The sequence below is a fragment of the Podarcis melisellensis genome, assembly GCF_964234715.1.
Source record: "Podarcis melisellensis genome assembly, chromosome: 13".
Taxonomy (NCBI): domain Eukaryota; kingdom Metazoa; phylum Chordata; class Lepidosauria; order Squamata; family Lacertidae; genus Podarcis; species Podarcis melisellensis.
The window spans coordinates 33582550-33598619 of NC_138545.1; the positions used below are offsets into that span (position 1 = coordinate 33582550).

Consider the following 16070-nt stretch of genomic DNA (forward strand, 5'->3'; position numbering starts at 1 on the left):
AAAAATGGGAAGGGCCGTAATAGATTATTCTATTACTTTGTTTACAACACTTTTAATATATACACACACTTTCCCCAGCCCTCCAAAGTTACACAGATGAGTCCCTGGGAAATTAGCATTGTCTCCACTTGTCAGAGTCACCAACCAACTTGTACCCACTGAAAGGTTCCATCCTCATCCTTTGGGGCAAATGGGAAGGGCTCACAAGAACAGAGCAATGTGAGAAAATGTAAAAACAAAACTCTCCAACGCCGTGTCTTTTGCTGTGGGTGACTTTATTTTAATAAGGACCACTTAATTTGTTCTTTGGCAGACTGCAGAACCTATGAACAAGTTGGGGGGAAAGAGAGAGAGAGAGAAAATGAGAACAATTAATTGCTTCTGTCTCCAGTGTTTTCCAAACAGGCTAGGCCAAAGGGATGGGGAATCTGTAGGCCCTGCATTGGGGCAATACGATTAGCCATTCTGAAGTTGAAACTAAAGGGATCTGTTGTTTGCATTTCTTTGCATCTTTACAAGCTTATCTTGGGAGATGGTTATCAAAGAGCAAGTCCAGAAATAAGTTCGCAGGAGCCAAAAGATCACCGGACCAAATGTGACCCTATGAGGCAGGACCACCCAGCACTACCACCCTCAAAACTCCCTCCATCCCAATCATCCAAAACACAGCATCTCTCAATGCAATGCACTGTGGAACATGTGTTCTAATAATCCCGGTCAACCAGATGCACGATGTAGATGCAAGTCAACCAGCAGATGCTGTGGTTCAAACCACCCTGTAAATCAGGAAAACATGTGGTGTTGTAGGACTGCAACTTGCATTGTGTTGGCCACACTGGCAGGGGCTGATGGGAGTTGGGAGTCCAATTCCCCATTCCTACTGGGAGTCATTTCTTTTGACATGGAAGGTCTTCCTCCAGTCCTGAATACGCAGCTGCCAATTGCAGTTATACAAAGCCATGGAAAAGGCACTCTGCACGTACTCAAGAGGCATGCTGATGTTTGTTAGTCTGGTGTCACATCTGCCGCTGCCATTTTTTTTAAAAAAAGCAGCTCTGGGAGCTAAATCCAGATGAACATTCTAAAGGAATCAAATCTTGGGAAGGGTCTCAACCTAACTAGCTGGACACCAGGGGGCAGGTGTGTCTTTTAGATGAAGAAGGGGTGATCAGTGAATGCAAAATCAGGCTCTAGGACAGACACAAAAGTTTGTGGTGGCCCGGGCAACTGGATGCTAAGGACTTCGCAACTCTATCTGAGTTCTCCCTCTGTTTAAAAAAGATGAACTATATCATGTCTACAGTAATCTGATCACAATGTTTAAGCAAACATTGGTGCATATAGAGATATGCCAAGCATTTATGTGTGATGCCCTTTAGTTTCCCCATTGTGGACAAAGGGGATATTGGGCCCCAGCATGTCCTCTGTCCCTCACTGTAATGTGTCCCTTAGTGCCAGCCCCTCTCCCCTGACCCCCTCCTCGACTTTCTCCCCAGGTATGACGCTAGACCTATGAGAAGTGTGCTTGCAGTTGCTAGGCAACATGTGGCCCCACGGAGCTAGTTATGCAAAATGGTGCAGCTGACTGCAAATGTGCCCTATAGGCTAATACAGATTTAAACTGTCTTAATATTCATTCCCTCGTTCTAAGGAATCTTGGGGGATGTAGTCCTGTGCAGAAAGCTGCAAATCTCTAATGAAGAATTCTTAGCATTCAAATCAAACTACAACCCACGATTGTCAAACTAGATAAAGCCCATATAGATCTGTAGGGTACATGTATGTTGTAAGATGGTGGAGGCATATTTCACACAAAAAAGTTGTCGAGCTACAAATTGTATTCTCCCATTTCGACAATTTTTCAGGAGGGACTGCAAAACACAGCCAAAATTATCTCTCATTCGGAGTGAAGGCAGAAAGCATCGCCGTTCATTCTTGCTTAGTATCATCACTTAGCATAATCTGATGGCCTATACAGTATCATCAGGGAGCCTATTCAGAGTGAAAGCAGAACTCCCTGCCTTCATTCTGATTTGGCTTTGTGAAGCTGTCATGCAGCCATTCCTGCATGAAACCTGATGGCCTCACACTACCCATGCGATCCTTGGTTGGCTGGTGTCAAAAGCTACAGACAAGGAAAACAAGCAAGTTCAAACAGGCAATGAGCAGCGTGTGGAATAGTTAAGCAAGTGAAAATTCCCACCAAGACTCTTTCACCGTGAAAAAATTAAACTGACAAAATTGAGTATACCCCCTAATATGCCACAGAGAATTGGGAGATGTAAAAAAATGCTGAAGGAAATAGCCACATATCAGTTAGAATTGGCAAGAGCAGCCACGAGAAAGTAACATTCAAACAGTGAGTAGGCTCAAACATTATACCACACTCTTCTATCTCCCCCTTCCCACCCCAGTTTTGAGGACCTGTCTCCTGGTCCCCAGAACTGCAAACATCAACTCATTGGGATATTTGAGCATTGATTACGCAGGTCGTTTTTTAGGCAATGGTTCTCGTTCTATGGATCGGAGCAACTGGGTTAAAATGGGATATATTTTCACAGGCGAAAGCAGCAGCGCAGACTAGAGGGGTTTATGTTGCCAACTACTTACTCTAAGGCAGCAGACAAGAAGAGGCAGTTAGTACGGTGTTAGGAGACCTGCCAGGGACCCACCCCCTGTCCTCTTGGTCTATGCCATCAGGATTAACTTGGAGAAGACGGCCTGTAAGGAGATAGCTAGTGAGATGGGGGGATAAGAAACCTTAGGGGAGGTGGAGCAGGATCATTGGCAATATTACCAACATTTTTCAGCCTCTTGTTTGGCTGAACAGGGTCTGGTTTCAGGAAGCTGCTTTCCGGTTTGTGGGAAGAGAAAACAGCGCAGTCTCTCACTTTGTGCTCTGTATCCTGTACACACTCTCCCCCCTCCCTCTCTCACATACACACCTCTATGGCCACATGCTGATGTCATGCACACACTCTGTGCAAACACATGAGGTAGAGTCCCAATGCCAATTTTAAGAAAGAAAAGCTGCTTCCGGGCAGACTGGGTACTGAAGCTCTCCCAGCAGAAATTTCCCCAGCAGAGTTTTAATTGCATGTTTGCAAAGGCAAGTATATGCTTCGCTGGGGGAGAGGGCATGCATGTCTGTGGGAAAATATTGTGTACCACACAGACAATATCCATAACTATTAGTAGCATGTAAGATGGCACACATCTTACATGCTACTAACAAACTCATTATCTGAGTGCAAATCCTTATATAGTCAAAATACATTGCCCATGCACGAGAGGAAAGGTATAGGCAGGCTTGGGGATACCCAAATATTTTCAGAAACACAGAAAAACCTTGGGGGTTGGAACCAAAGGGGGGCTCCCACAAAACAATCTTAGAACAATTTCTAGACACTGAGCACACTTAGGTTTTTGTTGGGGGAGGAAGGGAAAAGAAGGAGAAAGTTGGGATGGAGCAGGGAGTAGTTGGAATCCTGAAGCGCTGCACTCCACACTGCAACATTCTGTTGCGGGTCCCACTTGTCTAACTAATCCGCACGACGACACCGCCAGCTGAGAGCAGGGTACCTGCACGTAAGAGAAACTCCAGAGTAGACTCACCTGAGTGACACTGTGTTCAGATAAAGAGCTGTCATCCACCTAAAAACAGGCAGGGGAAAGGTGAGGAAATTTAAGGGGATCTGAAGAGCAAAATGCTGAAGACACAAACAATGACATTTCCTTTAAATATACCACAAGCGAGAAATTGAGCAGCTAAAGACCATTATGACAAAATTTATGAATAAGATGTTGGAAGAGATACACCCACGCCAACCCAGGCAGCTTTTTTCAGGGAGATCTCTTGAAGAATTAATTCAGAAACTGAGATGGGGAAAAACTCATCCGGTCTTGCACTGGCCAGGACAAAAGGTGGGTAGGTGATGGCTTGAGGGGGGAAAGTATGGTGTTTTTCACTTTACCTGCCCCCCCCCTTTGCTGTTACCTCTGACAGCAGAGCAACAAGGGCTGCAAAGTTTCTGCACCTGTAACTGGGAGGCTTGTGAGGGCAGATCTCCTTCTTTGAAGGCAGAAAGAGGGATTTGTTTTGTTCTATCCTACGACCCCTAGGATGACTTTGCAGGGACCAAGGGATTGTATCCTAACTAAATTTACGGACAAACTGGATGCAACACAGTTCAGAGAATTATCAATGGTGTGCATGACTTTTTAAAAAGCCCACTCCCCCACAATCTGGATTAGGCTCCTGGCAGGGGGGTAGGTGTGGGTGTTAAGGTAGGCTTTAACCCTTTCCCCCCTTCTGCAGTCCCAATCCAGATCAAATGCCCCATGCCTGCTCTTTGTAGTGAATGGGAAGGGAGCATGAATGGGAACTTTTCTTCCATAACAACAGCAAGTGCAGCCCCCCTCCCAAATTCCCACACCAGATTCCTGATCTAGATCAGGCCTCATGAGCCTGCAGTTTGTTTTTTAAAAGCCATTCGCACAGCTGATAATTCTGTGAATGGTTTCTTCGTCTAGATTGGTCCTCAGTGGTCACCAGATAATAGGACAGGTCCTTTGACAGGTCAGTAGTGGATTAAAGAACAAGGAGAAGGTGGAAGTAATAAATGGCCACTTTTCACATTGGAGGGAATCTTCATTGCATTGCATTGGGAATAGCGGTGTTTTAACATTCATAAATGATCTGGAGGTGGAAGGAAGCCGTGAGGTAGTGCAAAATTTGCAGACAACTTCAAATTATTCAAGATGGGAAAATTCCAAGCAGACAGACCGTGAAGAATCCCAAAAGGTCTTTTCCAAATGGACAATACTGTATTGGCCTGAATATAAGCCACATTTTTTTCCAAGTTCAAATTGTGAAACGTTAAAGTGTGGCTTATATTTGCAACCTTATGCCGCTGGCAAAGCAGCATGGCTCGCCCCCCTCCCGAAGGAAGCAGCCCGAGAGCACGGGCACCCATCCTGTCCGCGGCTCCCAATCCTCCCCCAAGCCGCCAAATTTTAAAGGTGTGGCTTATTTGCGGGTGTGGCTTATATTCGGGCCAATAGGGTAACATGGCAAATAAAATTCAATGTGCAGCTAAAGCGGTGTACATTGGACCTCATTGCTTCTTGCCTGATTATTCTCCCTCCATCGATGCCTCAGCCAGCAGGCAAGTGGTAGCAATGGTGGCACTGAGAGAGGGTAGGAAGAGGTGGCTTTTAACTCGGTGCAGGACCCTATTCACTGTCCCAGCATCCCTAGGAAAAGATTCCATCTGCCACCATGGGAGATATGCAACCACGCACTGTGGACAATGATGAACCAAATGGACCATTCCTCTGACTTGGCTCCTCCTGTGCCTAATTCCTTTAGCTGTTCTTGGGTCTGTCACCAGCCACAGTCACTCAGGAGTTTTTCACCACCAGGCTCCTGTGTGAAACAGGCCATAAACAGAATCACCCCCATAGCTGCTGGAGGTGGGTACAACACATGCAGAGATAGTTCTGCAAGAGCCCTTAAAGGTTGGAAGCCAGGCTACTGATATTACATATCCTCTCCCGATCCTATTTCCCATCACAGGAGCAAAACAATAGGAATAGCAGCAATATTTAACATCGAGAGCATTGTTACACTCAAAGAGTTGTCCATGCAGCAAGCTCATGTCCTCCTTAAATAAAAAATAAAAAACTTGGAAAGCAAACCCAAATATGGGGAGTGTTTGTGCATATTCTGATGAAGTGGGAACATAGTTTAATACTGCTGTTGACACAGCATGCTTAGGAGCTCACACATACACCATAGCATACCAGGCACACACATGCTGCATGTGTTTTGCGGCTGACTCATCCTATACAAATATAGGCTACCCCTCTGGCCACTTATTAAAAATCATTTATTTAGCTTTAATTATAGTATCCCTCCACCAGCATCCTCATGGGATGAAAGACAGAAGCAACCCCTTCGCAGCAGGACAGTTACATAAAATGCAATAAAATTGTACCGTTTTCTCTTCCCTTAATTGCAGAAAGTTTGCCGTGTCTGCAGTGGAAGGCACCCACAATCCTGTTGTCTAGCTGCCTGCTAGAGACATTTCTCTTTCCACAAGCCTCTTTAGAGAATTAATTTGATTCTGTGTTGGTCGTTTCTTAATTTACTTTGAAACTTTATAATGTTTTAATGATTTTACTGTATACTCTTTTTTTTAATGAATTGGCAGTTCAGAAATCCTCTTGTAAAATAAATATAATAAAAAGTTGCATTCCTGGGAGGCAAGAAAGCAACCAACCACTGGTAATACAAAGGTTTTGTTTGTGCCCTATAGCAGATTCAGTCTCTTTTGCATCCCCTTGGCTACCTTTGCTTCCTGCTTCTTTACCCAGCCACCTCCTTTCTGCCAACAACATAAAATCTCATAGAACCATTGTGTGTGTGTGTTTATAACAACAGTAATTCGATATAAGCTGGCTAGAGATACGCGAGTGCTGGCTTCACACAGGTTCTGGCCTAAATGGTACCATGAGATCAAAATGTCTAGGGCTTTACAGTATCTGGGCTTTTTTTGCTTTCTTGAAATTGTGCCCCCCCCTCCATTCCTACATGGACACAAGCTAGTTTTAGCCACAGCCCCCAAAAGGGTCTAGAGGTGTGGGAAAAGCCAGACAGGTAGAAAGGAGAGAGAGAATCTCTGCGGACGATTTGCAATGGGGGATAAAGGAAGCAGGATGATTTTAACCCAGCCAGCTGCCATGCTGCATTAGAGCGACGTGCTTAGAAGGAAGTCAAGTCTTACTCCTGCATCCTGTTTGCGAGAACAGTTCGCTATTTGTAGAGCCTCTCGGGCAAAATTTCATTGTATTCGGAGTTACCCGTGATGTAATCAAAGAGAACAAAGCCATAAGCTGCAGGCTCCAGGATCGTCTGAGGTGGGAAGAGGTTCAGGGAGATGAGCAAGGGAATAGAGTGCAGAGATGAGAGAATATTTACAGGAAGGAAGGAAGGAAGGAAGGAAGGAAGGAAGGAAGGAAGGAAGGGAGGGAGGGAGGGAGGGAGGGAGGGAGGGAGGGAGGGAGGGAGGGACTTACCCTAAAATTCAGCTTCTGGATGACTTGCTGGGCATCACTTTCCAAAATCACACTAAAATAGAGAAGAGAAATGAAACATCTTGGGAAGGGAGATTTTGATCTGTGTCTCTGGCAAGAACTATGCAGTTGTTATGCAGCTGTTGTGAGGAATCCAGAAGCATTTGGGGAAGCGATTCTAAAGCACTTCATACTAGTGATCCAAATGCAACGTTTTGTTGCCACACACTGCATTTCTTTTAAGAAACAGTTTGTGCAATTGTGGCTGCGGCTTACTGGCTGTTGTCAGTGATGAACAGCACCATAGCATTCCTTGTGCCATTTGGCGACATTTATTTTATGCGCTGCTGTTTTCTAAAGCCCTGTTCTCATTTTATATCTGATCTCTCCCTAGGCGGCACCATGGCAGTGTAAGAACATTTATGAGAGCCTTTAAAAACAAAAGTAGTAACTCCCATAAAGTTCCTCCCTTCCTCCTGGTATTTTGTGAAACTTTTTTCATTTCATTTCCCTCAAGCAAGGGAGCAATGCATCAACTGCAATTCTGCCTTTTGAAAAGGAGAAATTACCTTTAATTGTGAGTCTCTTACTAGTTCAAAAAGTAGGAGAAAACACATCTAATGGGTTGTTTGTAAAACATGAATTAATTGAGCTCACATTTTGTTACTTGTGTTTACATTTTAACTGGATTCCTTAATGTGATTTAGGTACTCAGCTAGTGTTTGAATCTCAGTGAGTTGGATGAGCTATGGCAGATCCTTTTAACTCCAGATTTAAAACAGGGTGACATGAGCCAGCTTGCTGAGATCTGCCAAATTAATTCATTTCCCTTTTCTCCCCTTCCACATGATCTCACCCGCCATCAACGATCTCATCCACCACAAGGAACACCCCATCCATGTTTTCCACCAGGGTTCGCTTCTCCACGTTCTTTCTAGATACAAGACAATGCAACTATGAGCACCAGGAACATATCTACACTACTAGATTTAAACTAGTTTAGGAGTCATTTCTGTGCTGGTCAAGCCACATCTGGGGAACAGTGTCCAGTTTTGGGTGCAATATTTTAAAGGAGGACCTTGACAAACAGGAGTGTGCCAGAAGGAGAACAACCAGTATGGTGAGAGTTCTGCAAAGGGGCAGAGCTTCTTGTTGTATTTGGATAATAAAAAGGAGTGCTGCCCAAATGATTGCAAAATGGATGGTACGCAAGCCTCCTTAAGGTCGGTATTCCATGGGCTGGGTGCCATTACTGAAAAGGCTTTCTCCTTCATTGTCACCAGCTTCACATTTGATGACAGGGCAGCTAGAAAACAGTAACAGATGCAGATTCTTGCTACCAGTTTCTTGGTATTTGAGGAAACAGTCCATTAAAATACCCTATAAATCAAGGGGAACATTTTGGGAAGGAACGTATCTTGCCAATAAAAGCTTTTCTGGATAGCAGAAGATACTTTGGGCTTGGAGATACTGTTAATCTGCTATTGCAATAGACACAATCCACGGAGAAATTCTCAGTGTTTTGCCATTCCCTGTAGCATGCAGCTTCACTTGCTTCTTTGAGCCATCTTATGTTCTTTGTTCTACAGCTACACTTCTCTGCAATATGCCCATCCTCTATTTTGTAACAAACTATGACATGGGTGACGCTGTGGGTTAAACCACAGAGCCTAGGACTTGCCGATCAGAAGGTTGGCAGTTCAAATCCCCGCGACGGGGTGAGCTCCCATTGCTCAGTCCCAGCTCCTGCCAACCTAGCAGTTCAAAAGCAAGTCAAAGTGTAAGTAGATAAATAGGTACCGCTCCAGCGGGAAGGTAAACGGCATTTCCGTGCGCTGCTCTGGTTTTGCCAGAAGTGGCTTAGTCATGCTGGCCACATGACCCGGAAGCTGTACGCCAGCTCCCTCGGCCAATAAAGCGAGATGAGCGCAGCAACCCCAGAGTCGGTCATGACTGGACCTAATGGCCAGGGGTCCCTTTACCTTTACCTATGATCTGGATTACAAGCACATGGGCACACACACTATCTTTGGGCAACAGGTCAGAGCGATTATTTATTTCATCCCTTCCACTTTGTGAGAATCTCATTGATTTCCACTGGGATTAATGATGATACTCACCGCAGCATATGGTTGAGAGATTCAAAGAGACAGGTGAGAACGGACATCAACATCAGCTATTAAAAAGTGGGGCCAAGAAAGGAAGACTCACGTCAACAAAAACAAAATCAAGTGATGTTTTAAACATGTACTGTATTTCTCCCTGACCATCTACTAGGAAACATAAGAGCAGACAGAACATAGGTTGCTTCCACACAGGGGCCCCAAAGCTTTGCTGTAGCTTTGTTTTTCTGAAATTAGCTGAGAACAGAAGCAAACGGTGATTCTACACAACATGTAACATAGCACTATTACTAGGCAACGTGATGACTTTGTGCAATCTTTACTCAGAGTCCTGTCCATTCATAAAGTCATGTGTAAGTTTAATTAGAACCTTTCTCCTCGTGGTTTCTATGTGTAACTGTTTTCCGTTCAACATTTGGGGAGGGGGAGGAACAGAAATGAAAGGCAATGAAACCACAAAATAAGAAGTACAGGATATCACTTAAGGCTACATAAGTCACTATTTAGCTCATTTACCTGCTGGCTAAAAAAAAAGTATTTACCTCATTCTCATGGGGACTTCCCACTACATAAAAGAAAAGATCAATGCTGCTTTTATAGACAATGGTCAGACCTTCCAAAAAAGCAATCTCACCTGAGGAAAACAAGAAAGAGAAATGATGTTTAGAGAGAGAAGCGGGAAAGCTTTTAGAATCATAGAATTGTATTGTTGGAAGGGACCACGAGGGGCATCTAGTCTAACCCCCAATGTTAAAATGCAGGAATCTTTCGCTCAGTGTGGGGCACAAACCCACAACCATGAGATTAAGAGTCTAATGCTCTACCAACTGAGCTATCCCACCTTTGAGAACCTTACAACTCCATCAGGCCCTGCCTCATTTGCTTGTGGACTGGTGACCTTATTCTGATTTATTTTTTATGATTTCTAACAATTTAATTCTACCCATGCTGCAGTTGTAAATGGATGGAATCTGAGTCAGCCAAGTCTTTTCTGATGGGCTCCATCTGACTGAGATGGAGCTTGTTTACCTTTAAAAGGGTGTGCCAAGCTGTCCCAGAGCTGAAGGGGTTTTCTCTTGACTGCACCCAGAACAGTGTGGCATGGCAGAGTTAGGGACCAAAAGGAGGCCCGCCAACGTCCGACTGCAGATAAGGCAAATGCCTTGTCCAACACACACAGGTTTCTAACAGTTAGAGCACACAAGATCTGTGCTTGGCATAACACCTTCTAAGTGGCAGGTTTTTATTTTATTTTTTAAAGACTGCTTATTCCTCTCCAGATAATGGCTAACATTTCTACAGGAGTACCTATGTGAAATGCAAACCAGTGGAGTGGATTTGTCTTGGGGTAAATATGTCTCCTAACCAGCAACTAAATTTGCTTTAGGTGTGCAGGCCAAATTCACCCCATATTCCTCCTCCTCCTCCGTGGTGCAGAAAAAACCTTCTGCAATGTGTCCTCCTCTTGATCTCTCTCCATCACTTAGGCCAGTTGCTGGACCACTCCACATTGCCATCACCTGTCCCTTTGTCACTCCAAGTGTCTCTTTTCACTCTTGGTTGACGGAAATATTTCTGGTCCCACCTGCACTACACATTTAAAGCAATATCATACCACTTTAAACAGTCATGGCTTTTCTCAACATATCCTGGGAGCTGTAATATTTTAAAGGGTACTTTAAAGGGAGTCCCCTATTCTCCTCACAGAGCTATAGTTCCCAGAGTTCCCTAAGAAGAAGGACTGATTGTTAAACCACTTTGGGAACTGTAGCTCCATGAAGGGAATAGGAGTCTTCTAACAACTCTCAGGGACGTGGGTGGTGCTGTGGGTTAAACCACTGAGCCTAGGGCTTGCCGATCAGAAGGTCGGCGGTTCAAATCCCCGCAATGGGGTGAGCTCCAGTTGCTCGGTCCCTGCTCCTGCCAACCTAGCAGTTCGAAAGCATGTCAAAGTGCAAGTAGATAAATAGGTACTGCTCTGGCGGGAAGGTAAATGGCGTTTCCGTGCACTGCTCTGGTTCACCAGAAGTGGCTTAGTCATGCTGGCCACATGACCCGGAAGTTGTATGCCGGCTCCCTCGGCCAATAAAGCGAGATGAGTGCTGCAACCCCAGAATCGGCCACGACTGGACCTAATGGTCAGGGGTCCCTTTACCTTTATAACAACTCTCAGGCCATTTAACAAACTACACTTCCCAGAATTCTTTTGGGGGCGGTGTCTGTTTAAAGTGACATGATACTGTGTTAAATGTACAGTGCAGATATGGTCTCTGTTTCTCAAGGGAAGGGGAAGAGCCAAGGAAATTTATGGTTGAGTGCTTGGTGGTACTAGAAGCTGCTGGTTGTTTGTCTATACTTTAATGGCCACATACTCACTGTCAGTCTTGTGGGTCTTGTTGAAGACATTCCTTTCAAAACTCTTCTGTTCCTTCATAGATGGAAAGGTGTCATCATAATACTGTGGAGAGCCAGAACAAGAGGCTCAAAATAAGGATGAGGCAGCATAGGAGTAGGGAATGGCTAACAAATAAGAATCATCTCTATCCAGGCTTTAGAGCAGGGATTGGGAACCTGTGGTCTTCCAGCTGTTACTGGAATACAAATCCAACATCCACGATCACTGGATGTGCTGGCTGGGATTGATGGGAGCTGGAGTTCCCACAACATTCATGTTCACTGAAAATGAAAATCCCCTCAATGTGAAAATTGGTAAAAGCCTGTTAGAGAACAGTGCTCCTGAGCAATAGATATAGCAATAGCTATCAGGCATGATAGCTAAATGGAACTTCCATATTCAGAGACAATCTGTCTCCAAGCACTAAATGCTAGGAATAAACAAGGGGATGCTATTAATTTCTTGGCCCACCTGTGAGCGCTCATAAACACTTGGTTGGCTGTTGGTGGAAACAAAATGTTGGACTACATCAGAGGTGGGCCCTCAAATTTCTTGGAAGCTCCCACCTCTGGAATCTTCCGTTTATCTCTGGGTTGGAGGGAGAGGGAGTGAAGGTAAGAGAAGGCGAGAGAGAGACTGGCCATGGCTCTCTTGTCACTCTAGCCTTTATACTCTGCTTTCTCTCTCAACAGTTTTAACAGTCTTTCACACTCTCGCTCCTGCACTCTATGGTTTCTCTCTCAAGAATAAGAATCTTGAGGCAGATATCCGACCAAGGAGACTCCTCTGCCTTGCTTTCTCCCTGCACTATTGGAAACTCTGCTTCGCTTCTCACCTCAGGCTGCTGCAGCAAAAAGGGAACATGGATGCTGCTAGGGGGGTTCATGAAAACTTAAGTATTGCAGAGAGAGAATGAGTAACGTGTACATTAGGCATGGGGAACATGTGGCCTTCAGTGTGGCCAATAGTCAGGGATGATAGGAGCAGTGTTCAGCGACATCTGGAGGTCCACAGGCCCTTCATCCCTCACATCAGTGATGAACAGAGAGTGAAAAACGATTACCTGTCAGAATGCATAAAGGTGGAGTCAGTGGCTGAAATTGATGGGGACACATTTACGAGAACAGGAAGTTATTCCCATGATACGAAGACTCAACTGATGGAACTCAATGAACACAAAGTGTTTGGTCCCAAGTAGCAAAAGTAGCTTTTCAAAGGGATTGGATAGCTACATGGGGCACCAGTACAGCTGGGGCAATTAGCCAAGGTAATAAGGATCTCTTGCTGACCTCATGCTAGGAAATAACAACAGAAGACAGGTGTTGCCCTCCTTTTGCACTGCCCCCCCCCCATGAACTTGGTTGGTTGCTGTTAAGCAATGATCCAGCATAGCTATTCTTAATTTCTGGGATGGAGTCAACAAGCCCACCCCAATGAATGGTCTGAGGACACATGCTACAGCTGCACTGTTCAAATTAAGCAGGTCTCAACTATCTGGATGTGAGATTGGCTGCAAGTTTCAGATAAGCTGCTCTGGCCTTCTCAAAAGATGATTCCTTCTTTCATATGTTTGGCCTCCACTACTGAATGCACCCCAGCAGAGATCATCTATTCCCAACCTGAAAAATGGTGTTCATAATTCTACCTGATATCTTACCAGAGTGGAACTGAGCCTTTAAAAAAATTGGTGGAGGTACCTGCCTTGGCCAAAAGTCGCTGCCCAAAGCTGTCCAAGATGAAAATTGCCTTGACAGTGTAAAGGGACGGTTCCTAGGATCAAAATGAATTAATTTTACTTAGATGAAGGGATAAGAATGTACTTTTAAAAAGCCAGAAAATATTAAGTGAGATCTATGAAATGTCCCATTTAGCTTGTACTACCACAAATACAAGTACCATATATCATGTAGCTAGCATATCTAAATCAATGGGCATTTTTTGGTTGAAGAGCAGGGTAGTTGTTTTACAAAAATAAAAAATAAATATTTGTATGGCACCACTAATATATATGGAACTTAGCACAAAAATATATACAAAAAAGGACGCTGCCCCCTATAAGCTTACAGTTCAAAATTGTTTTGATTTCCCCAATCTTTTCACTCTCTGGCATGGCACTGCACCTCTTTCATTCATATTTCTAGCTAACTAATTTCCGACCTCACTGGTGTTTCTGCAAAGTAGGTCTCCACCCACACAAAAACAACCACCAGCCCACCACCAGCAGCCATATAATATGGCCTACCAAGCGCTTCTCAACTCTTTCTGTACTCCCCAAACAGGAAATGGTACTTCCTGTCTCTCTGGGTTCCCTTGACAGAACTTGTTCAAGATAAATTGTTTCCATAGCTTGTTTACTAAGGACCACTTGCTACTACTATTTCATGGTATTGAGTTCTTGGGTCCCTCACATTCTATATGGCAGACTCCCCTGAGGTGCCTCCCTCCGTGCCTTTGGGTCCCACTCTGCCTGAAACCCATCTTGTATGAGTCTCCCCATCTTCATTTAGTAAGGATTCTGTTATCTGTCCCTGGATGTGGAATGCTGAACCAACTTCCCTCTCCCTGGGGTATATCCCTTCCCCTTTCACAATACTGTTTCTTTGAGACCCCACTAATTCTGAGTGCCATCTCTTTTAACTTTTTATGGCTGATGACACTGTTTCAGTTCTTCCTGGGGACAGAACTGATCTTGGAGAAAAGGACTGTGTCCCACAACAAATGAAATGGAAGTCCATCAGTATCTGAAGAAGTGTGCATGCACACAAAAGCTTATACCAGTACAAACTTAGCTGGTCTATAAGGTGCTACTGGACAATTTTTAATTTTTATTATTTTTATTTCCACAATAAATAGTATCTCTCCAGCTTTATTGACCCCAGAAACCTAGAATTCAGCAAGAGCTAGGCCCCTGCCGAGGACGCTTTGTCCTGTGCCCCGTTTGTTCTTAACGCGCCTTGCAGACACGCGCGTTGCCTTCTCCTCGGGCGTGCACACGGCGCTTGGGAACCGAGGTGCGTAAAGTTAACTGTACAACGCAGTTTGGAGAGCCGTTTCTGATCGCGCAGGCATTTGCTTCGGTGGCGGATTTCCCCCCGCCCCCACCGCGGGCCCGCCCTAGACATTTTTGCAGCCTCAGGCGCCGACATCTAGCGGCGTCTCCCCCTCCGCCCCACTCAAATGAAGGTGCATCGCGCCTTTGGGCACCTGAGGCAGACAGTTCCACAGATGCTGGAGAGCAAACGCGTCAAAAAAAATTGCACGACTGCCCTTTCGCGATGGCCGATATCCTCCGCTTGAGGCGGCTGCCAGCCTAGCCCAAGGGCCGGCTTTCGCCCCTTTTCCCTCGTCGCTGCTTCCCCGCCCTCGTACCAGCATCAGCCCCGCGGGGATTTCCATGGGTCCGAGCGGCACTCCGGCGGCGCGCTCCCCGCCTCGTCCCCTTGCGGCGCCCCCGAAGTGGTCGTGCTGACGTGGCCGGGCCTCTGCCTTTTGCATCTCGGATGTCTCCACGGCAGAGATGAGCTTCGGCCGAGCTGGGCTGCTCCGCCCCGCTCAGGCACTGGGTGGGCTGCCGCATCCTCCCTCCCCAGGCCGCTCCCAGTAAATATAATACATATAAAGATCTCTCCTCAAATGTGTGCGCCGCGCATGAGGGGGACGACGACGGCAACAAAGTTGTGACAATTTGTGACGAGGGCTTTCTCTGCGAAAGAATTCTTGCCGGAGAATAGGAAAACCAGCTTTCATTCGAAAGAAAAGAGAGATGTACCAATTTTGGAAAGCGTAAAAATGCTTCTCCCTCATTTTTAACCCACGCAGTGTCTTACAATACTTTAAAATTATGTATTGCGCTGCACTCTCCTGATTTTATGTGCAAACTTAATGCATTATCCTCCTGGAAGTTTTTGAGCAAAACGCTTTGAGAAGAGCAACTGCGCAGGGCTGTTGGCTCTCGATAAGTACCGGTCTGGCAGATTTATTATCATCAGACCACTCTCCTCCCCTTATTTGGTAGAGTGGATATTTATTATCAGGGCTAAATTTGAGCCCACTTAGGACTCAAGTTGTAAATCCTGGAAATAGATTTGAATGCAAAGGAGGCGGCTTTGGACATAGTCACCCTTTGTGTTTACATAACGTTTCCAGAACGTTCAAAGAGCTTTGCATGGGATAGTTTAGTAATCTGTACAACACCCTTGTAAGGTAGGTCAGTCTGTTACCCCTGCTTTGGAGGAGGCTGAGATAAAATGACTTGTTTGAAATCATGCTCTGAGTTCAAGGCAGAGATAACGTCTCTTATAAGCGTCACTTATGTCCAGCACAATCATTTTCAGGTTAGCTTGGAAGTTTCAATGTGCCAAGGCTTTTAAAATCTGAAATGTGTACAAATTTGGATGCCATATGGCAGTTGTTTTATTGTGAAACTTGGAGGTGTGGTATTCCAAACCTTTGACTGCACAATCATGATCCATAAC

The 16070-nt window shown here is 45.1% G+C and overlaps 1 protein-coding gene across 6 annotated transcripts; it reads right to left on the minus strand.

The window, feature by feature from the left end:
• Window positions 1-258: 258 nt before the first annotated feature.
• COPZ2 (COPI coat complex subunit zeta 2) lies at window positions 259-15194 on the minus strand. Of its 6 annotated transcripts, none has more exons than XR_014162451.1 (11): window positions 14965-15194; window positions 13297-13365; window positions 11577-11658; window positions 9743-9834; window positions 9198-9253; window positions 7934-8011; window positions 7081-7132; window positions 6865-6916; window positions 3616-3654; window positions 2611-2721; window positions 259-323 (listed from the first exon to the last, which is right to left on the minus strand). XR_014162451.1 is itself a non-coding variant. In XM_081885740.1 (10 exons), exons 1-9 carry the CDS (start codon window positions 15088-15090, stop codon window positions 3647-3649), a joined length of 615 nt encoding a protein of 204 aa, XP_081741866.1. In that variant the 5' UTR covers window positions 15091-15194; the 3' UTR covers window positions 259-323; window positions 3616-3646. The 6 variants fall into 6 exon arrangements, 2 of the variants coding, with proteins under 2 accessions (XP_081741866.1, XP_081741865.1); XR_014162453.1 differs by having other exon boundaries at window positions 6789-6916; window positions 14965-15193; XR_014162450.1 differs by lacking the exon at window positions 6865-6916.
• Window positions 15195-16070: the final 876 nt, after the last annotated feature.